Source organism: Argiope bruennichi, chromosome 7 (assembly GCF_947563725.1).
Source record: "Argiope bruennichi chromosome 7, qqArgBrue1.1, whole genome shotgun sequence".
In the NCBI taxonomy this organism is placed as follows: domain Eukaryota; kingdom Metazoa; phylum Arthropoda; class Arachnida; order Araneae; family Araneidae; genus Argiope; species Argiope bruennichi.
Genome location: NC_079157.1, coordinates 78,737,629 through 78,761,457, shown reverse-complemented (window position 1 = coordinate 78,761,457; position 23,829 = coordinate 78,737,629). Strand labels below are relative to the sequence as shown.

Here is a 23,829-nt window from a genome sequence, read left to right as displayed (position 1 = left end):
TAAACATATATAATTTTGCTGCCAGGAAAGCTACAAGGGGTGTTCAAATGAAAAGGTACGAAACGACACTGTTGGTATAAATGAAGACTTTGTTCAAACTATAAACCATAGGCCAGAGCACAATGATTCTATTGATTAACGAGCCAAAGGATTCCTTGTTCCCAGAATTCCTATGGCCGTGATGAGACCCAGTCCTTCACAGCGTTCTTGAGTTCACCATTTGAGTTGAAGCATTTCCCTTTCAGATGTTTTTTCAGGGGACGAAACACATGAAAATCGCAAGGCAACATGTTTGGGCTGTAGGGCGGATTGTTGAGCTGCTCCCACTTCAACTTGGTCAGTTCCGCATGTGTGACCCTGGAGACGTGTGGACACTCGTTATCATGGAGGAGAACCACACCTTCCGTGAGTAGTCACGGTCGTTTGTTCTTGATGGACCTGCGTAGTCTTCGGAGTGTCTCACAGTACACATCAGAGTTAATGGTTCTGAAAAAACATCTGAAAGCGCTTCAACTCGGACAGCAAACTTAGGGATGCTGTGAAGGATTGGGTCTCATCATGGCCACAGGAATTCTGGGAACAAGGAATCCTTCGGCTTGTTAATCAATAAGATCGCTGTGCTCAGGCCTACGGTGTATACTTTGAATAAAGTCTTCATACCTTTTCATTTGAACACCCCTTGTATATTTAAAGTCTATAATATTTTTCACTGTTCACAAGTTGGTTGGCCATAGCTAGTTTACATTTTTTTTCTCTATAGATAGTTATGATAGATTAGATCTCTATAGATAGATTTGTTATGCCATTTAAAAAAATACATTCAATTCATATAGTTGTGGTAGTTTGAATCACTGACTATATAGCTTCCCAGTAAGCAGACGTTATGCTTGCAGGAAAGTGCATCTTCCACTCTTGCTTTGTTAATATTTTTTTTTTATATATAATATTAGAATCTGTCAAGTTTATAATAAATGTTCTTTGTTATGGGAGTGAGTCTTTGGCATTAATATTAGTCATAATGCTCATATTTAGCTTTAGTTGAGTACCTTTCTAAATAGAAAATGTAAATTAGATAGCGTCAATGGTATAGCCATTCTTTGAACAGTTATGATTTCTGGCTTCTAACTTCATGTCAGAAAACTGCATGGTCAGATAAGATCCAGGTTACAAGGAGTGGCTATCTATTCCACTAAAGCTATTTAAGTTCATGTTTCCTATCCAGAATAGTACACAACTATAGTGGTAAAATATGATCTTCAGATGTGAATGTTATAGTTAATACTAATGCCAAAGATTTGTTCATGTAAAAGAGAACATTTATTAATACATAATAATGTATTTATATATTTTCCAATATTTGTTAACATTTTATAGCAAATTATTCAGGTATATGCAATATTATGCAAAAGCAAGCTGGTATAATCATTGGTAATACTATTTAAATATATCTTCATACCACATATACTATAAAAAAATTAGCTGAAATGACACAAGTTATTATAAAATTTGTTATAGTTTATGTGCATATATTTTAAATTAAATTATGATTTCATACCCAACTCTCACAGGTTAAAATTCCATCACTTGAATTTTTAGCCATTCAGAAATGTAATTGTCAATTTTATCGTAGATATGTTTATAATTTTTTTTTTTAATTCTGATGAAATAATTTGGAACAAAACCGAGATTTTTAACAACATAAAAAAAGGAACAAAGAACTATTAGTTTTATATAAATGCTTTATTATCACTCTAATGCAGTACTTGTAACTGCAAGGTAAACACTGTACAAGCTACTAAATAAATTAATCCAAGCATCTATTAAATAAATTACAATTGAAGAAAAATAAGTATTACTAATTTTTTAAAAAAAAATAAGAATGGGAAAAAAAAAAAAGAGCTTGAGCTACATTTAAAATTTTTGAGTAAAAAAAATATTCTGTTGCTGTATTTCAGCATTTAATTTGTACTTATTTTCTTTACAGGATTAAAATCTTGTTTTTTTATTAATTGCTAGTAGTTAGTTAATTAAAAAATAAATAAATAAATAAACCTACAAACATTTTGAGCCACATAATTATTTCTACAATCTCTAATGCAGAAACCAGCTGCCTTCTCATGAAAATTCATTAAGAGTGGCATACTTTTCAATAAACTATATAAAAAAAAACCTTTACCAAAAAAAAAAAGCAACTATCACAGTTTAGTCATGTTATGTTCATAAATTTCTTTTGAAGGATCGCTGAAGCGTTTGTCATGTGGAGGATCAACACCTGGAGGGACCCCATATATGAACGCCTTCTTCTGAGAAATTCGGTTAAAGTAGGGGCAGACTTTCAAGTGATTTGCCATGTTGTTCTGGTCATCCATTTTCCATGTATGAATAGGTGAGAAATGAGAGCTAAAGAACCATCTCTGAAATTAAAAAATTATAGATACTGAAACAAAATACTAAAAATGGCTAGACACATTTTTAAGTCATTCTAAAATTATAGGTGATGATCTCTTATATAATTGTGTAGTTGCATTCTGGTGTCATAAAAACACAAATAGAGTGTTTCTATTAAATTCTTCAAAATCAAGGAAGAAAACTATATTTGAAACAATTTACAAATATATGTTTGTATTTCACTAAAAATTATATATTCAATTTTTTTCTGCATGCCAGCAAAGACTGCTTTATTTTCTTATTTTGTATTACCATTTGTATACTTGGGACATTGAGAATTTTTTGGACAATTTGGGACAAGTTGGATGGCAACTGAAAAAGTTGTAATTGTCTGGATTGTTGGTATTAAAAATTGTATATTTTAAATCAATAAAAATGAATATATTGTACTAATGTAAATTTACATGTAGTGTTAAGAATTAAATATTCTAAAAATGACAACCAATTTAATCTATAATAAACAACTTTATAAACTTACATCTGATTATTTCATTCATGAAACAGGAGAATTTTGATCTCTTAAGTAATTAAACATACATTTTAGAACTTTTCAATTAGAATTTTTTTAGAATTGGAATTTTTCAATGAAGAAATAAAATATAACTATTTGATAATACACTTAATAATTATTTATCACTTTCACTTTTGTATAACGTCATTTTATAATCTTGACATTAAATGCGCATATGAATACCACCACAACCATGAACAAAAAATAAAAAGAGAGAGAGAGAGAGAGGGAAAAAATGCCATTAAAAAGAAAAAAACAATATTTAAAAAAAATGCCCAGCATTTTTTGTATTCTGTACAAAGCAATACTTTATTATTAAAAGTAGAATTGATACAAATGATTGCTAAGTTAATTTCTTCCTATTTTTCAGGCAAACAAAATTTGAATAAATGTTACAACTTACTCAACTTAAAACTGCTTAAAAATAATCCAAAAGCTTTTAGCCTTCAAATAAAAAATTAAAGCATTTTATATTTTGTAAGATTTAAATGCAATGAGAATTACCTTTACAACTTTTGCAATGAAATATATATATATAGAAGCTCATTAACTCACCTTTTGTTTAGAAACTTTCCATGTGAATTTATTATCTTTGGTCTTTTGTCGTTCCCACTTCAGACGAACTAGACCCCGGTCCTTGAGAACTGTTGCACATACATTTCGCAATAGAGTTGATGTTAAGGACAAACTAGCAAGACTAAAACTGTCTAGATATCGAACTACGTGTTGTAAAACCTAGGAAATAAATAATAAATAAATATTTTTTAAAAACCCAACATGCATAATATCTAAAATTTTACAAATTAATAAAAAATAAATTTTAATCACTTACATCAAAAGGTAAATCCTGTAAATTGAGCTGGTGGGTAAAATTTGAGCTAAAAAGGAAAAATATGGGTTTGAAATAGGAGAAGATCATAAAATATTTCAAAAAGGATTGCATTAATTATGTATAATCATCTTATACTATGATTATATTATGTGGTGACAAGTTCAAGATATATATCATTGCCTTATCTACCTAAACTTTTCTCATGTAGATTTAAAATACTAATGATCAAATTCAGTGAGTAAATTCTGGAATTTAAATTTATGGAAGCATTTGATATTATATTTTAAGCAATAGATAAAAGTCCACATATAGAATCATGAACAGTAGCTGCTACTTACTGCAAACATCTTGGGACATAATAATTTTGATAACAATAATAGAATTGGGTTAAAACTAATTATATCTTTGATGACATGAAGGAAAAAAGAAAAGGAAAAAATCATATTCATTAAACCTATAATTTATTTAAAAAGTAACAAAAAAATTTCATTCATTATTGCTTATTGACAATTATTTCCAAATATTCATTTGTATATTATTCGTATTTGTATTTGTTTTTTAAAATTTGTTTCATGCCAAGTTTCAAAATACCAAGTGCTTGATTCGCTTTGGTATTTGTTGGAGAATTTTCTTCAACATATGTGTTCTTCTCAGAGTCATTGCTCACAAAAAAAACTTCCGATTTTTCCAAGTTTTACAAAGAGATTGTGAGAATCGGAATATTGTACTGAATCATTCATTGCTCACAAAAAAAACTTCCGATTTTTCCAAGTTTTACAAAGAGATTGTGAGAATCGGAATATTGTACTGAATCATTTTTTTAGATAAATTTTCACACCAGTTGAGAATTTTTATTTTGCCTTTAATTCTTAAATCAGTTCTTTTTTCATCCCTTTTGTTTTCATAATTCAACTGCAGGCAATAATTGTTTATGGCTATTCAACAGATTTTAAGGCAAACTTGTCATGTTAGTTGTTCATGTTAAATTAATCCAAAGTGTTCTAATTCCATCCCATAAAAAATGACTTCCAGATATTTCCTCATAAATGGAATAAGAAATGCCACAAATGTCAATCATTAATGTTGGTTAAAAAATGAAGGAGTGATGAAATTTCTACTTAAAAATTAATGACATTAAATAATAGTGATCATACTAATTGCATACTTTTGTATATATTTACATATGCCAATTTGAGATAAAAGGATTTTGATAAGAAAAAGAGAATAATAGCATTAATTTTAATCATTTTAAACAGTGTCCACTGTATTCTATATGTTGCATTCTTCTTGCATTTAAGAAAAGAAAAAAAAATATGCAAAAACATAATAAGTCTTGCTTGTTAAGGAAAGTGGACTTATTAACTTTCATGTATTTAATTTGCCTTATAAAATATGTTCATTTTTAAAATTAAATGCAAAAGTTTAAAATTTGAAAATTTTTGTGACATTAGAGAATAGCATAATCTGGGGAGTGTAATTTTGACAATATATGAATTTAAATCTAAATTTAAATTTGAGAACTTTTTTTTATTATTATTCTTTCAAAACCATAACTTAAGTAAATTTCAGATTATAAAAGTGAATCACCACATGGCTGAATATTTGAATTATACTTATGGTAATAGGTTCAATGGGATAAAGAAGTATATGCAATTTCTTTTAGAAGTCCATGAAGGAGAAATATAAATGAATTCCTGAAGGATGCTAAAGCACAATTCATAGCATCCCTTAAAAGAAATTCAGGATGACAATGATTTGCTTTTCAAATCAAATTGACTCAATATGAATTTTGATATATTTATTTTTTCCTCTATGTTTACAACAAATGGGAAATAAAAGTTTGAACAGGCAAATGTTAGGAAATAAGCAAATACAGTGATAAAATTCAGATTATCATGCTACAACAAGAATAATTTCTTTAAAAAATACAAAATAATAAAATCACACATTTTTAAAAAATATTTTCTATAATAACTGAGAAAATTTGATTTTAAAAAAGGCTCAAACTCAATTATATGCATATGTAGAAATGGTACATAATAAATCACTAACACATTTTAAGAATCTTATCTGGGATTGGAAAAAGAAGCATTTCAAATGAAATTTGGTAATAAACCAAAGAAAAACAAACATATATATAAAGCAAAACCAGTCCAATTCTTTTATTGTTATCAGCTCTTATAAATTTAAAGCAGTAACTAAATCTGAAAACTAATACATTTAAATTTTAAAAAATGGAAATTTAAGCCTGTCAAGTATAAAATTAAAATTTTATTGCATAGAACCATTTTGGTTTCAGAGAGTCAGGTTATGATTCAGAGAAGAATATCTTTTTGCTATTTTTGAAATATATAAATATATTTAAATATTTATGGTGTTGGATAGAGTGTGGCAAAGAAATAAATTATACAAGTGTTTTCAGAATATCATTTTTAAATTTATGAAATTATGAATGATGAGATGGGAATGTCATGTTATTCACATGCCAGTGGGGAGGGGACTATCTTTGAAAAAGAATCATAGAAGAAAAGTAGTAGAGATTAATAGATCTAAGAAATTTTAAAAATATCAAATCAAGTAATTTGATTAAATTCATTGAGAAAATAGAATTTAATCTAGGTGTTGAGCTGACGATAATGAGGGAATATTAAATTAGTAGTAGTTTAAATGTTAATGGTATGATGTGGAAATTCAGTGATTTATCATGATGGAGCCATTCTAAAGTTTTTAAATTTTAGAGGATTTAAATAAATTCCAAAATATTAAGTACAAAAACCTCCAAAAAACAATATATTTTAACACTTTTTTTTTTAGAAATTTCACTGAGTAGTTAAATATTGAACTTTTACAACTACTATAAGTGAACTTTCTGAACACTTCTTGCTGGTCCCATTTAGAAGTTTTTTATAAGTACTATCATAGTTAATAAGAGATCATTTCTTCTACATGGAAAGCATAATAGATATTTCTAGGCAATTAACACACCAATTGTTTCAGATTGTGCATAGAGCAATGTTTCAGTAACAAAAATTATACATATATATTTCAATAAATTGTTACTTATTTATAACATATTAAATACCTGTTTGTTTTATTGGAGGTAAGCTCATCATGAACAGAATAAGCTACTCCAAAGCTCTCCAGAGTTTCATTGTAGATGATGTGAGAATTTTTTGGAACAGGATTGAATCTCGTTCTGGCAAATTTACAGCCATACTGAGCAAGAGGACACCTCTCCATCAACCATCCATTTAGTCCACCATGGATTTCAGAATGTACATTTTTAAAATGCCAACCATATTCATCTCGTCTAAATTCCTTTGAAAAATAAACTATCTTACTTAAAAACTCAGAAAACATGAGACGTTTTTTAACACCATAATTATTAATAATTTCATCTTAAATGTTCATTAAACTAATATAAAATTAAAAATTAATATACATAAATTTAAATAAATACATAATATATCGACATTTTCACTTTTTGATAATTTACAATATGGTACTATGCAATCTAATATAAAAAAGTTATGTGACATCAAATTAGAATAATATAAAGTTTAAATACATTAATCGAACATTATCCCACAATTATTAAAAATGCAGTGAATAAATTTTAACTGGAAATTTAGCAAATATTAAAAATATTTAGAGGATTCCACATAATAAAATTTAATTTTAAAATTCTACAAGGTAAACATACCATTTCCAAGTATGTACAAAATCAACATAAACAATTTTTTAAAAAATCTTACAATTCATCAAAACCCCATAAAACAATTTTTTACAATATAAATATTTTAGTAATTTCCTGACTAATTTTAAAAAAACTCATAATTTATCAAAACTGTAAGAAGCAATTTTTTATGATATAAATATTTATGTAACTTTTTTCATTTATGTGTATTAATAATAAAAAGTTCATAAAAAATCTACTAAAAAAATGTGTTTCATTACAATGCAAAAGTTCTTTTGTTTAATTGAAAGAAATTGTTCTTCATATTTGGATTTTAAAAAACATTATCTTTCTATAAAATACTAAATACCAATAAAATGAATAATCTGGAACAAATCTAAAGGAAAAATGAAAGTTGTGCTCTCTACTTTTTCTAAGAAGAATAGAAAATTTAATGTTTACTTTTATTTTTACACTTATATATACATTATAAATGCTGGAAAATTTTTAATGTTGAAAATGGAATTGCAAACAATATTATATTAAAAAATCACAATTAGAAACACTTAAAAATTCTTTCCTGCTTCTACAGATTAACTATGAAGGTGATAAAAGCCTTTTCAAACTGAAATTAAGCAATAAAAAATTACAAAATTAAATTTAAACAACAAAAAATTATTTTAAATGAAAATTTTAAAATTTAAATATTTAATCACACAAATAATTATTAATTGAAGATTATTTTCAACGAAACAGAAAAATAAAAATTATGATTAAATTGTAGATCAAACTCACTTGACAACATAAAAAAGTATACATAAAATTTGAAGAAGGATGTTGTGATCTGGCCCCCAGATTCAAATCCAATCCTAAAGAGAGGCACCAAGGTGGAGAGGATGCAGGATTTCTAAATTTTAAATCTAAAATTTGACAAGCAACATTTTGATGGCCATTGCATAAATACGGGTAGGGTTCAGCAGGATCTACAGCAACATAAATAGAGCCTTCTGCAGAAGATTGGTGGTAGACAATGGTACCAAACTGACTAAGTTGAAGCACATCATCTAGATTATAAAAAGGTAATTCACCAGATGAATGCAGTTCCTGGTTGGACTTTTCATAATTTGACATTTTATTATTGTTCTCGATCTTGTGCTTGGTATCCTTTGATTCCTATTTAATTGAATAATAAAAAAAAAAAAAAATGATGTATTTTTATACTTTACATTCTTATCAATATGTAAAATAAAATTTAAGCATAACATTGATTTTTATTCTATCAAATATCAATTTGTTGTCAGCTAAGAAAATGAATTAAATAGGAATAATGATACTAATGTTTTAAAAAATTATTGAAACTTTGTTATTTCTATATCTAAGGTGAAAAATAATACAGAAAAGGTCCAGTGTAAGAAACTGATACAAAAATTAAAAATTTTTAAGCAAATTAGCCTCTCCCCTCCCTAAAAAAAATTATGTACCTTTGTATCTGCATGCCTATGTAGACAAATGCAGTTTCCAAGGAGTTTTTTTTTTTTTTTTTTTAATTTTATAACAATGCATATTGTTGATCAAATATATATATATAAACATGTTTTAAATTTTGATATTTTTTTTCATTTGTTCAACACATTGTAAAAAAAAAAAAAAAAAAAAAAAGTGTTTTTGTTTGCCCCCCCCCCCCAAATGCAAATGAAAGTTGTCATTATTAAAATAATTCAGTGAAGTTTTGTAAGATTAATAATAAAAATTAGTGTCCTTTTTAGTAAAATAGAATAAAAAACTAGAGACTACATTAAAAAAATAATTAATATTTCAATCTGCATTAAAGTGATTTGGAGAAAATTCTACCATAATTTATGCTTTTCCATTTTATTAATATTGGTTTTTTAAACCTCAACAAATATATACATATGGATATTAATGGATTCAAATTAATTTGCTGTAGAAACATCTTTGAAAAAATATTTTTAATAAAAAGCAATTTTTCATATTTTAATTGAAATATTCTACCACAAATTCTAAAAGTGGTTATAACCTTGTTTGGATTTTCAATTGAATTTCATTACTTATTGAAAAAGTCTATGTTGTCTTTAAATAATAATTGATAAAAAAAATTGATTTATGATGTATTTGACCAGAATCCATCTATAAATATATATTTTATAAATATTGGAAATTTATGTAACCAGTAAATCGGACATATTTTTAAAAAAAATAGAATTAAAAAAAATCAACTGTCAAGGAAAGAGGACTTGTACCATTCACAAATATCTATATAAACTATGCAAAAGAAACTTAATTGATTATCAATTCTGTCTTGGTTCAGAAAATAATTTATTAATATCAGATAATGCTGACAGATATTTAATACAATAATTTTAAAATTTGAATTTAAAATTAAAAATATAATAGAAAGTATAAACAAATATAAATTTGTATATTACAATAGTTCAGAATAGGTTTCAAATTCACATGACCTTTGGAATGCTTAGCAGCAATTCAAGGAAATAATATTTTTCAAATAATAAAACCTGTTAACTGGTATGATGAAATATTTCAATGTAAAACAAACACAATATAAGTTAATTACCTGGTTAACAGGTTAAAGGCCACTTTTTTAATAATGTGAAATGCATCATAATTATAATCAATAAATCATATTTATTTATCATAATTTAAAGCACCCTTTTTTGTAATGTGAAATGCCTCATTAGATATAAGGAAATATATCTAATGATGCATAAACCTCATTTTCATGAGATGCAATGTTATTATTTAAAAGAAAGCAAATTAAAAAAGTATTATCACTAAAGCTACAGCTGATAACAAGCAAAATGGAAAAAGTTGAGTTCTACCAAAAAATATTGCATATATAAGCCAAGCCAAAAACATTTTTTTTTAAAATAATTTTGTTCAAGTCCAAAATAAATTAATATTAAAAAGACAGTATATTTCATGTATATTTTTATTTAGAAATATTTCATAACTGTTAAAATTGTTACTGAATGATATTCAATTATAATTATTCTTAAATACAACAACCTCTCGCGCATCCAACAACAATACTGTTAAATTTTTAAGCAAAATCTTACCAATTTGAGTTTTTCAGGAGAGTAGAGTAAAAGAGTTAAAAATTAAAAGGAAACTAGTAAAAAAGTATAAAAACTTAGAAGGTTTGCTCACTGTTATCTTATTATTACAATCTCCTGCATTTTCTTTATTTGAAGTTTCACAAGAATCAATGAATTCCGAATCACGCAATCTCTTCGGATGGCAACCATTTGTTAAGCAGTGTGACAAAGAATTTGACGTGTTGTTGGATGTTCCTTTACACGTTTTACACAATTCCTTGCACACACTTTCTTCTAAACCAGGAGGATAGCTGAATTCTCTAGAGTTGTGCCATTTTCTATAAACCTAAACAAGAAAATAAGATATATTCATTGGCAATCATAAAATATTTTTAAAAAATACATATATTGACATAAACAATTATTAACAATAATTTTCCTTTTTATTTTTTTTGTGTATGTTATGGCCAAAGCCCAAAATCGGCCAAAGTTACTATAAACTTACCGGCCAATGTCCGATTTCTTGATTTCGGGCTTTGGCCAACCAATTCGCGAAGTGACTTGGGATGATCGGTCAAAGTAGGAAGAAAGAAATCAAGAGCAGATTGTTTTACACACTGTTAAAAATGAAGTATTTAAAAATGAGTACTTCTGTGTACTGTTTTTTTTAAAGTACAATTGTTTCAGAAACAAGTTCAAATAAAAGTGACACCTCCGAGTTAAAAATAAGTTTTTAATACATAAAAATATGATCTAATGTTATTCTGTTCTCATATTAAAGCCATAATAGAAATTATTCAGTGAATGTATATGCTGTAACAATGTGATAGCATGAAGAAGATTAGATTTACACCCTTCAAAATGCCGAATTATATCTTGTACAAATGTGTTGCATATCATGTATGAATAGAAAGGCAGATTGAGTACTCAATTTGTCAACTACCTTTAGGGGTGATCCTTAGTCTTTTTCTGCTTCATAGACCTAATATTAAAGATCCCAGATCACATTGTCTCTCGAAATGTCTCTTAAAAAATATGAAATTTTTTGCAAAGGCAAATATAAGGGCTAATTAAAACAAATATGAAGGAAAAATAGTTTTTTAATTAATATTATTTAAAGATATTTCTTTGTTGGCGCCAACTGTCAAATTTCACCTACAACATGTCCTTATTTATATTTTATACATAAATGTCATTATATTTATTTTAATTTACTCTTAATATTGTTTTTTCCCTTGTAATACAGTTCGTATTTTATGAATCAATATTTTGGAAGAGAATGTAATCTGGCAAATTTAGCATTATGTCTATGTGGCAGAAAAGGATTGACCCTTAAAACATTTCTTGAAATACACCGCTTTTGTGCGAGTTAGCCTAGTTGGCAGTGCCTTAGGCTGTAGATCGAATGGTCTGAGTTCGAATATCTCTAGGTCCAACCAAGTCAGTCGAGATTGATTTTTGCACATTTAGATTTGCATAATTTCTGCAGATTTGGGAAAACACATACTCATATTCGAATCCCTGTACATATTCAAAAAGTGTGTGCATGCATTTCTCAAATTTAAGTCTATTATAACAACGAAGTACTCAAGAATGAGTAGATTTTACCAGTTTTTAAGCATTCTGTTTAATGTGCCACCTACCGGTCAATCTACTATTATCACATATGGCTTTGGCAAGGATTTCTAGCCACTTCGCGAAATGGTCAGCCAAAATACAATATTAATTGCACATACTTCGGCCAAACCTCTTGGCCAAAACGCGAATTGGCCGGTCAATTCGCAAACTGACCGAACTTCGGGCTTTGGCCGTAACATATATAAACTGAAAGTAATGCAATCATTAAAATATTCAAACTTAAAAAAAATTGACAAATCTCCATGTTTTAGTCCCTGATGAATCTTCCTAAATCTGAAAAAAGTATTTTTGAATTATGTCAGTCTGTGAGCATAATAATTAAAAAAAAAAAAAACTATTTTGAACTAGGAAGAGGAAATTTGGCAAGCAGACTTAACACCAAATTTGTAGAAATATTTTTAGATTAAATCTGTCAAAGGGAAGTCTGCCTGTCCGAGTACATGCAAACTAAATAAAAAAGAATTCAGTAGATAAAATTTCGTGCGTAATTTTTAAAATCAAATATATAGATGTGTATAAAAAAATTTGAACCCAACAATATTCTCCTCTAAGTTAAGTCATAAACATTATCAAAATCACTAGGAGATCAATTATATGTATTAACTTATATAATAATATATTAGAAAGCTTACTCATGATTTTGCTTGAGATCAAACAATAGAATTTTGAGATTATAAAAAGTCCACTGTTAAGTATTTTTGCTAAATTGTTAGTAATTATAACATTGATAATTAGGTACATTATCTTACTTTAAAATATTGCTATTAAATTTACAGAATGAATAAAATATTGAGTAATGTTACAGTATATGCTTTCTTTTGTGTAAAAACTACTATTTCTTTTATTTTAATATTGGCAACATGAAGAGAAATAGTTATAACTAACTTTACCAGAAAAATTTTATTCTTGTTTACTATAGTTATATAAAGTCATTTTGATTTCAATAAGCATTTTTATCATTATTTTTTTATTTTATCATCAAAGAAACAAAGAAATTACTTCTTTGATTTTTTTTTAAGAACAGAATTAAACACAAATAATAATAATCTAAATACTTATAATAAAGCTCAATGTGTGTGTGTGTGTGTTGGCTCTCTACAGGCCAGGTCATTTGACATACAGCTATCAAATTTGGTACATGTATACCTTAGAGGTCGGGAATGTGCACCTGGGGTCCCTTTCTTTGAAATTTTAATTAGAATTTTAATTATTAATTAAAAACTAACTTTCCCGCCAAAAAAATTTTCCATTTTCCCCCACCGCCAAATGAGTAAGGCTTCTGTTTTTTTTTCCTTCCAACAGTAATGAAGCTAGGGTTAAAATTTTTTGGCGGATTATTTCAAACGATTCTGTTTATTTTCTTAATGTTTTATGCATTTAAAATTAAACATTGTTAATTAATCCATGTTTCAGATTCATTCTGAAGTACTTTTGAATTAAAATAACACAGAATAAAGGAAATTAAAAATTTCTAATCCGCATAGCATTACCCCAACTGGCGTAGAAAAAAGTCACGTATTTCCGTTACGTAACTGGGGAAGAAAATTCAGGCATGCGCATTCTGTTCTGATTGTTGCCATGACAACCGTTATCAATGGATGATTTAAATTATTTTTGAGTTAGTTGCATGCTTTTGTAAGTAAATTGTATTTATGTTAGTTATATATTTTTTGTATATGCTTATAGTTTTAAGTACATCGTTTTTTAAGTAGTTTTTTTAAAACCTGTTTTCAACCATTTATTTTAAACGATTCGTTTTATTTTCTTAGTGTTTGATGCATTTAAATTTAAACATTGTTAATTAATCGATTTGCTCATAATGAATCTAAGAAAATTTTGTTGACAAACTCTTGAGATATTACATAAATTAAAAAAGATATTCTTTAGTGCCCATAAAGTTTAAGCGCTAAGTGACTCTATTTTCAGTAATCAGATTATAAAAAAATGCTTTGTTTCAGTAAAAAATATTATTATATTAATTGCAGATTAATCATTTACATTTTAATTTAAAGCATAATTTCTACGAGGGGTAACAGAAAATTAGAGAGATACATATCACGCTATGACTGAAGGCCTTTATAATATTATGAGTGAATTATATGACTATCAAAATTTGAAGTTTTAAAATATTTTGCTGAAAAATCTATTAAAGTTGGAATTGCGTAAAATATTTAATGGTACAACCGGAGTTTAACCCCCTGCTTGGCAAAATTTTTAAAAATCGCCAACAACGGTCTTGCGAAATGTTCAAAAGCAAAGGAGCAGATATTCAATTATAGTGCATAATAAAGATTGCCAGCTTTGGCGCGTTATCGCAACTTGGCGAAGCAGGGGGTTAAACTCCGGTTCAACCTATTTAATTATTAAAATTTAAACGAACATTAAGATTGGCGAACCGGCTGGTCGCCAAAGGCGGCTAGTAATAATAATAAAATTCTACTTTGTACTTAAGAAAGATTCCTTAACAAGTCTAAATTTCACAAATAAGCTTTGTATATTTTTTGCAATTGTTGAAGAGAATGCTAGTAAGCTTCCTATTTTGTAAGAATGGTTGAGGTAGTAGAAAAATATCAATAAGTTTTTATTATCATATCCATTCTTTATAGGGAAAAGTAAAAGCAACTCATACCCATAGAGAACTTGAAGCACTAATGGTGAATTTCTGATTGGATAATGATTGGCCTTGTGCAGCAGCAACACACCATCTCCTCAACATTCGCTGGTCACGAAGTGCTAAAGATACGTCTAAATGATTTCTCACAGCAGGATCCATCTGACTTGACAAACAAGCTGCCTTTTTATCATGTAGATGTATAGGCCACCGATCCCATTCTTCTGAGCAATGTATGATACTTGCTGGGCATGACGTCAGATGTTTGCTTCGGTACTTTCTAAACATAATTGCTGGACATCCATATTCTGCATTGATACATGGTACCTATAAAGAAATATTGATAATTTTTATGGGAATTTTTAAATTCTTGATACATTTAAATTGTAATAGATGTGAAAGACATCTGAGAATTATTAGGTTTCCCTAAAAACGCTGAAATAATTCATGGTCTGACTTAAATCTGAAATTTGCTTTCATTCAAGATAATAATTTACAAATATTAATATGTGATAACTACTTTAGATAAAATCTTAGTTTAGTGTGCCAAGGACACCAATTTCACCAAGGATGCCAATCAAGATGGCTGACCATATAAACAATATTGTGAAACAGTAACAATTACTCATCATTTTTATCAAAATCATAACATTTATTGATCATGATTGTTTTATCCAAGAATACTTCTTTTTGAACCTTTATGGATCACAACTACTGAATCTTCTTTGAATTCAGTGATAAAAATTTTTTGCAAACTGGCTATGCCGGTCTGTACTTCAGATAATAAAATTCACACATGCGTTGCCTCTGCCATCTGAAGAAAACATCAGGCAAATTTTTTTTACTTTAAAAAAAATACCCTACAGTTTCATTAGAAGTGGAAGTGGGAACCCAGTAGCTGAAAATAATAAAAAAATAGCACAAAAAAATTGAGAAAAAGAAATCTGTTCCTAATAGCTTCATTACTACAGAATGATGTTTTTCTTAAGAAGAAATATGAAGGAATAAATACACTAAGTCAATATAAATTATTCTTAATTGAGTACAGAATGATTTAGGAATTCCAATATAAGAACAGCGAAACATTTCACTGATGAAAACATAGTTTTGTCATTGGCAAATATATTTCGAAATGCAGACATCGAATTCACAAGTACAATATCCCTCATAACATTTCTGATTATCCCAATCACCAGACATTGGATTATTGAACTGTCAGACTTATCAAATAATAACAGGAAAGAAAAGAAAAACAAATCACAAAGAATTCCATCAGAATGGTAAGATAATATTAAAATGAAAACTGTGAAATAAACACAAATTATTCAAAAAGCTCAAACAGATGTTTTTAGTTTTTTATTTCCTATTCAGATAAAATTCGTAAACAGACGATTTTAATTAGTATAACATAATTTGGTAAAAATTGCAAAAGGATAAATATTATCTGTCCATAGTTTTGTTTAAAAATAACACTGAATATTTTATTAGTAGTAATAATACTTTCAATTATAAAATGTTAATTTAATTAAATTCTTTAATAATATTTATTTGTTAATTATTTTTAATTTTCATTTCGTAAAAATTGCTACAGTAGATATGAAAAAAATTGTAAAAAATCTGTATCAGGGGGTCATCATATTTGCAACAAATTTGGGAGCACAATAAACTAGGATTCAACCCTACTTTAGAATGGTTTTTATATTTATAATATTCCTGAGTGAATCTTTCAACTATCAAATATTGGTATCTAATTTAAAATTATTTTACTAAATAAATAAACATTTATTAACCCTTAACAGTCATAAGTGACCTCTCGTATGACAGTACTTTCTTAACCAAGCTCTGTACAAATATTTAAATGACCAATAAGGATTAAAAATTTATCATCTCTGTATTTTTATTGATAGCTTGATAACTGATAATTTTAAACAAAATCCTACTTTTGATTATTATATCCTGTTTTCAGTATAGGACAGATAAATTTTTCTAAAACAATTCAAATAGAAAAAAAAGACTACCTTTTCTTTCATACATAAGAGTCTATGCTCATTGATTTTGCAAGCATGAAACTTGGCACCGCATTCTGATGGACAGTTGATTATTTTACAACTTTCTCCAGGTTTTGGGACTACTGTACACTTTAATAGTTTTATGCATTGTAAACAATGAGGATGAATGTCTTCCTCATAAGTATCCATTAGAGTTGACTGTTTCAGATATCTAGATAATAAAAAGTTCATGTATAAAAAAAACAAAATATTTTTTTTTTTTAAATCAAATTCTTATAAAACAAATTTAAATTCTAAATGATTAAATTAAGAGTTAAAAAAATTAATCTATACACACATTTTAATAAAAAAAATCACCATAAATATAAAATTCAAGATTTTATCACAGATAAAATCTCTTATCGGTTATAATCATAAATTCTCTCCTCCTACAACTTTACGGAAAAGCTTTAATGATACATTGATTGTCAAAATCTACATTATAAAAATATATTGAATGAAAAGCTTAAAAAATATTTTTAAAGCAAGGATGTGATTGACCAAAAGGCATAAAAGAGGAAGACCAAAAAAATGCCAAACAAAATGATGTACGAAGGAAAAACATGCAAAACAGTATGAATTAAACAATTAATATATAGAAAAAATTATAAAAAATACAAACTAATGGACTTTTATATTCATTGCAAAATATTTATACAAGTAAAAAAATCAATGACATATGATTTTCACAAGGACACTTTAAAAAAGTATATAGTTCAGGGCAAATCTAAAGGTATATGGGACAAACAAATATGACAGGGAAAAACAATACTTAATTACATATATACTATACATATATACAATACTTAATTACATATATATATATTATTATATTTTAATAAAAATTCATTTAAAGCTGGGTGGACCTACACAGCATATATTGGACATATTACTGGCTTTTGTTTTGCAAGTCTTTTATTGACACAATAGGCATTTCATAGTTTGCTTTTGAGCATCAAATACATTGGTATAACAAACAGCTTCATCTAAGTGCAAGATGTGGAAAAACTTTTTCAGACCTTAGTCCAGATAAATATTTGTCTGTAATTTGGCAGTTTTGCCAAATATTTTCTTTACAACTTCCTTTGACACTAGCTTTTTCCTTGGACAATCATTTGTCACAAACATTTTTTCTACTAAGAATTAAATTTCTGCTTCTTAGTTCTTTTTTGTTGAATTCATGTTTTTATAAAGAATGTTACCCATTTTTATCTTTAAGACAGTCCTTTTTCTTAATATAAATTGACCTGCAGATTTTATTTGAGACATAAACTCATTCCTCACAATTTTAATGTCATCAAATGACTTTGTATTTCATCTATTTGTTTCACAGTTAACGACTCGATTTATAATACTAGAATTCGACTCAACTTTATGGCCATAAAAACACGTAAACATGGCACTTGTCCTTTATGACACAGTGGAAATTGTTCATAATTTTCAACTTCCACTCACCAGTTATCCACTGGTTGCTTTTGCTATAGTCACCACAAACTAGCAGCAGGATACTTGTGTACCTCTAAGTCATACATACATCTTTCTGTAATACGAATGACATTAGTCACAAGATTAAGATGATCTTTCGTAATGATAAAGAAAAGAATGCTTCCAACAAACAAGAACAATTACCAATCCAGACTGCAACAGCAAAATATCCAAAGGTATCTTCTGCAATGTTTATGAACATTCAAAATTTGATTTCATTACCCTTTTTTGAAATTCACTATATCCAGGCCTGATTTTTGGGTTGAAGTAGAAAGCCTTTTAGCACTTTCCATATAATTATAGATATTGTAAGAAGAAATTTTGTGATAATTTGCAGAATTTTTTTTTTTTTTTTTTTTTGTTAAAAAAAGCAGAGTGTATATATATATATATATATATATATATATATATATATATATATATGTCATACAAATGTATTAAATGGAAATATAATTATCTAAAAAATACAAATTAGCTGCATTCATTATCCAAATAAGATTCTATTATAGCATATGTGGCATAGTTTAAAGGGTGTATAATGAAAATTTAATGACAGTTGTATACATTTGTAATTATTAACTTTATTATTATAGACTTTTTTTATGAATGATACCATACATTATTAATATTGATGATTAATTTATATGCTTGAAACAAAATATTTATTCTAACCATTTGAGGATTTAAATGCTGAAATATAATGAAATAACATTGTATAAAATTTATGAATATGTTTTTAATATTATCATGAATATTTTATTAAACTGACCCTTTTCTTATAATTAAGAATATATTTCATTCATAAAACCCATTTTGAAGCATTATTTATAAGTTATATACCCGATTTTTAAGAAGAAACCATGCTCTAAACTGATATAAACAGTAATAACTCAAAGACTAAAACAATTTTTAAATTATTCTATTGTATAAATACACAAAAATATTAAAAGGTAAAGAAAAAAAATGTAGGATAACAATAGAATCAGAGAAGTAATTACTTCCAAAAATGCCAGAAAAAGTTATATGATTGAATATATATGTATATCAATCACTGTATTCATTCTCTCTTTTATTTCCTCTTCCACTGAAGTTAAATTGGTTTTCTGAATATATATATGTATATGTTCTCAAAACAAAAATGTTAGGTAATATTAAAAACAATCAATTTTACAGGAAAACTTTAAAAGAAAAGAAAATAAATTAATTGCCAGTAAGAAATTTTTTTATAACAAGCAAATTTTAATATATACAATATATATTTAAAAATCACAGCAAATCCAATTTAGAAATAATGTGCATTATATAGTATTGATCAAATAAATTTCATCAAAAAAACTATAAAAATTTTAAATTTCTTTACCAAAATTCCCTCACAATTCAAAATTTCTTGGAATTCTTAGGATAATTAGATGAGAATTACATTAAATTTAAGGTTTCTTTGTGCCATAATATATCAAACATATAAAATGAAAGAACAGTTCAATTGTCATTCCATTTGTTTATTAAATTATAATAAAAAACCATTCAATAAAAGTGAAAAAACGCAAAAATTTTTTAATGAAATTTAAATTAATCATAAAAGAAAAATAAATAATAATAACCAAGGATAATAAATGTTGAGAGAAACCGGATGATGATCGAAACTTGATAAGTATTTGTTTACTTATAAAGAAGCAATAAAATGGATTCGAAGCTAAAATGCGCAATTCCGCTCACAAAACATAACATAAATGTCATTAAAAGAAAACAAACAACCTTTTTTTTGTAATCTACGTCTTTTTCTTGCAAAAATACATTTCAAAAGATAAGTGCTTTGCACGTCTCCGATTTAGTTAATTTAACAATTCCTTTGTTCATCATACTCGGTAAAGTCAATGATCGAAATACTGGTTCGGAAATCCAAAGCAAAAATATGAAACATCAAAATAGCAAATCAGAAACCAGATCTATAGATGCCGCTTCTTCTGTCAGAATCAAGTATAAAATTTTTTAAAGCCTCTATTTCAACGATTTAAAAAATTCAAGTTATATCTCAATATATATGTGATAATTTAAAGTATTTTCATAAAGATAAAATTGTTATTTTCTCTAGAAACAATTAAATTATTAAAATGTTTTTCTATAATTAAACAATCCCAATAGGACAGCTGAATTTTCTGTATACTGTAACCTCGACGGTTTATCCATGCGTAGATTGTATCTATGGTTACCAAGTGTAAATAAATAGCAGATTTGGTATGTTTATAGTAGTAGCAAACTGCCTACTACATTCTGAAACTAACTAACACTATTATTGAATAAAGAATTATATAAAATAAAAAAAAATGTTAGCTCCTGTTTTCAATTTGAATCTCAGTCATAAAATACTACCACATCGAGTAACAATAGGGAAATACGATGGCATTCACCCATGTTTAACTGCTGCAACTGCATCAGATAAAGTATTCACGCCTTTGTATAAAAGAATAAATTTTTCATTGTATATCGTTGTTTTTTCCTTTATGATATTTTTTCTTCTTATTGTAGATTTTCGTCCATAATCCGCATCAGAATACTGTTTATAAAGGTGGAAGATGGTCTAGTAATGCTTTATCAGGAGATTTGAGTCTCTTAAATATTAACCAGTCCATAACATGTGTTGCTGCTGGTCCATTGAAACCTGATGCCAAAAATGATGTTCTTGTAGTAGGCACTGCAACTAATTTATTGGCTTATGATGTTGATAATAATACAGATCTTTTTTACAAAGATGTGAGTATTTATTATTTTCCTATTTCATAATTTAAATTCTTTTTGTTTTTTCAGAATCAAGTTATGTAGACAACTGATTTAAAAATTTTTGGGGATCTATGGGATCAATTTAGTTTCACATTTCAATAATTTTTTTAATTATTTAATCTAGCTAATTTTTCTTATTTTATTTTAATAGCCATGTGATTACATATGATACTTGTGCATTAACCATGTGCAAGTGATTAATTGCAAAGATAAATAAGTAAAAAAATAAAGATGCCATGCTTAATGCAACCAAAAATTGATCACAGAAGAAAAAAAAATCTTGAAATATTTTATGTTATTCTCCTTATTGTGTTTACCAGTAATATTCAATTGTCTAAAGTTCAACAATGGCACACAGTTAATATATATAATATGTATTTAGTAGCATGCGCCATTTATGGCATACATAATTGTATGTGGTAGGAAAAATATCAGCTATAAAATTCTTGTAAAATTAACTTCAATTATTAGCTAATGATATTTTTAATAATAAATAAAAGTATTATTTATCTATCTTCAAGATACTGTACAGAATTCAGAATATCAAATGGCATTCAAGAGAAATCATATTTTGTTATTATAGGATTAATTATTATGGCAAGTGAAGGAAATAATAAATTTCAAACAAATATAAAATTAAACATTATTAATTTATAGGACAGGATAATATAATCAGTTAAAAGAATAAAGATTATTTAAAGATATTATAAGCAATTAATAAATTAAACTTTAATTTATTTAATAATTCAGTGTTAATATGCATGTTATATAAATGTTTTATAATTCACGGAATTTATATTCTTAACAATAAATTTATTTATTTGGAAACTAAGCAAATAATATTTTTTTCACTATCTTGCCTGGAGTTGCCTAAACCCAGTGTTCCTAAGCGGCTGCTAAATCAGGAATCTGCCATTATCTGCAGCATGTTCTTGCGTAATAAGATGGAGACATATTTTAATTTTGATATATCACTATGCATTTAAGGTTCATGATGGTGCAAATTGCCTTTTGATTGGACACCTTGGCGCAACTGAAAAGCCAATGGCTATTGTTGGTGGAAACTGCTCATTGCAAGGTTTTGATCATGAAGGGAATGATATTTACTGGACTGTAAGTTACTAATAAATAAGTTTATTTACATATTTATTTATTGACACATAAATGAATTAATTTTCATAATTAATATAAATAAAAACTATAACACAAATTTTATATTAAAAAAATTGGAACAAGTTATGAATATTAGTGTTTATGATTTTAAAATTGTTAGTATCAATTTTAGTAATGTAGCTATGAAGAAAAATGAAATAGGTAAAGAAAATTAAATATTACTTTAAAACTCTAATATTTTCTTGTAATTTTCAGCTTAAAAATCTTATTATGTAATAAATATGTGTGCATTAATATTATAATGGAATTAAATTTCCAGGATATTTGCTTCATTTTATAGGATATTGCAAGATATTTATTCTATATTACTAAGTTCTGAGGAAAAAAAAAAAAAGAATTTTTTTTTTTTAAATATTATGTAAGATTTGTATGTATGATTATTTCAAATTCATAGGTTACTGGTGACAATGTTAGTTCCATTACATTGTGTGATTTCAATCATGATTCTTTTAATGAGGTAATTACTTTTTTTTACTCAAAACATTTTTATTTCATGTTATTATTTGTAGTTTTGGTTTTTTTATGCGAAATTTAACTCTAAATTTTAAATACTATTTTATAAAATATTTATTTAAAAATATATTCTTATTTTGTATCTATTTATTCTTTTTAAAATATTTTTATGATAAAATATTCATATATGTTTCTTTGTATTAATTTTTTAAAATTTTGTGTGTGGTATTGCGTTTCACCAATCATAATCTAGCTATGGTTTCAGATTGTTTATGTTATGCACTCTAGTATAATATGCATTATGAAATAAATTATATTTCATGAAATCATTTTAATATTTATTTCTTTTTGGAAATATTATCATTTAATGTAATATTTAACATATAATATTTTAAATATAAAATATATTTATGCATTTATATATACATTTATTATGCAAATATATATATGCATTTAAAATATATTATTATGCATTATATTAACGAAACTGTAAAATAAAGTAATAATATGATTGAGTTTATTACAGTTTAGAGATGATTCTAATTTTTCAGGTTTATTAATTTATAACCTTATATTGAAATTGAGATGCATCATCTATTAATTTTAGTGGATATCAACATTGCAAATTAGATTAGAAGGATATCTGAACTGAAACATTATTTTATGCATTTTTTTACAGCTGATTGTAGGTTCAGAGGATTTTGATATTCGAGTATTTCGAAATGATGTTATCATTGCTGAAATGACTGAGACAGAGGCAGTGACTGGTTTGTGTAAAGTTATGGGGCAGCATTTTGGATATGCTTTGGCAAATGGCACAGTAGGCGTCTATAAAGGCTTAGATAGAGCATGGAGGATAAAGGTACTTTCTAAAACAAATTATGTTGGATGTATTTGCAAATTTTTAAATTACTCATTTGTAAGAAGTCTTTTTTTTTTTTTTTTTGCTCTTTCTAGTCAAAGAATCAAGCCATTTGCCTGAATAGTTATGATATTGATGGAGATGGTGTACCTGAAGTTATAACTGGCTGGAGTAATGGCAAAGTATAATAAAATGTTTTTTTCTTTTATATCAATAGCATGTATATTTAAGTGCAATATT

General features: G+C 26.7%; 2 protein-coding genes across 3 annotated transcripts in view; one reads left to right on the top strand and one right to left on the bottom strand.

The window, feature by feature from the left end:
• Nucleotides 1-1,721: 1,721 nt before the first annotated feature.
• On the bottom strand, nucleotides 1,722-20,242 carry LOC129975148 (F-box only protein 30-like). 2 transcript variants are annotated; one of them, XM_056088110.1, is made up of 10 exons: nucleotides 20,079-20,242; nucleotides 18,294-18,378; nucleotides 16,809-17,010; nucleotides 14,809-15,117; nucleotides 10,654-10,887; nucleotides 8,263-8,640; nucleotides 6,874-7,109; nucleotides 3,792-3,837; nucleotides 3,515-3,694; nucleotides 1,722-2,414 (listed from the first exon to the last, which is right to left on the bottom strand). In XM_056088110.1, exons 3-10 carry the CDS (start codon nucleotides 16,986-16,988, stop codon nucleotides 2,196-2,198), a joined length of 1,782 nt encoding a protein of 593 aa, XP_055944085.1. In that variant the 5' UTR covers nucleotides 16,989-17,010; nucleotides 18,294-18,378; nucleotides 20,079-20,242; the 3' UTR covers nucleotides 1,722-2,195. The 2 variants fall into 2 exon arrangements, with proteins under 2 accessions (XP_055944085.1, XP_055944084.1); XM_056088109.1 differs by lacking the exon at nucleotides 18,294-18,378.
• A 276-nt stretch (nucleotides 20,243-20,518) lies between these two features.
• The window catches only part of LOC129975723 (Bardet-Biedl syndrome 2 protein homolog), a 32,003-nt gene continuing 28,692 nt past the window's right edge, over nucleotides 20,519-23,829 (top strand). The window contains exons 1-6 of the mRNA XM_056088900.1: nucleotides 20,519-20,764; nucleotides 20,850-21,074; nucleotides 22,089-22,214; nucleotides 22,669-22,731; nucleotides 23,407-23,589; nucleotides 23,685-23,771. Coding sequence (XP_055944875.1) covers nucleotides 20,648-20,764; nucleotides 20,850-21,074; nucleotides 22,089-22,214; nucleotides 22,669-22,731; nucleotides 23,407-23,589; nucleotides 23,685-23,771 — 801 coding nt within the window. The 5' untranslated portion in view covers nucleotides 20,519-20,647. The remainder of the gene's footprint in view (nucleotides 20,765-20,849; nucleotides 21,075-22,088; nucleotides 22,215-22,668; nucleotides 22,732-23,406; nucleotides 23,590-23,684; nucleotides 23,772-23,829) is intronic.

Bases quoted from the DNA above. Each gene is read 5' to 3' on its own strand.
- LOC129975148 (XM_056088110.1), bottom strand. From the start codon at position 16,988: ATGGATACTTATGAGGAAGACATTCATCCTCATTGTTTACAATGCATA. The intron at 7,110-8,262 runs GTGAGTTTGATC...TATTTTTCAAAG, and splicing joins ATACTTTTTTATGTTGTCAA to GAATTTAGACGAGATGAATA. The intron at 3,838-6,873 runs GTATTTAATATG...TTTCCTTTTTAG, and splicing joins ACCTCCAATAAAACAAACAG to CTCAAATTTTACCCACCAGC.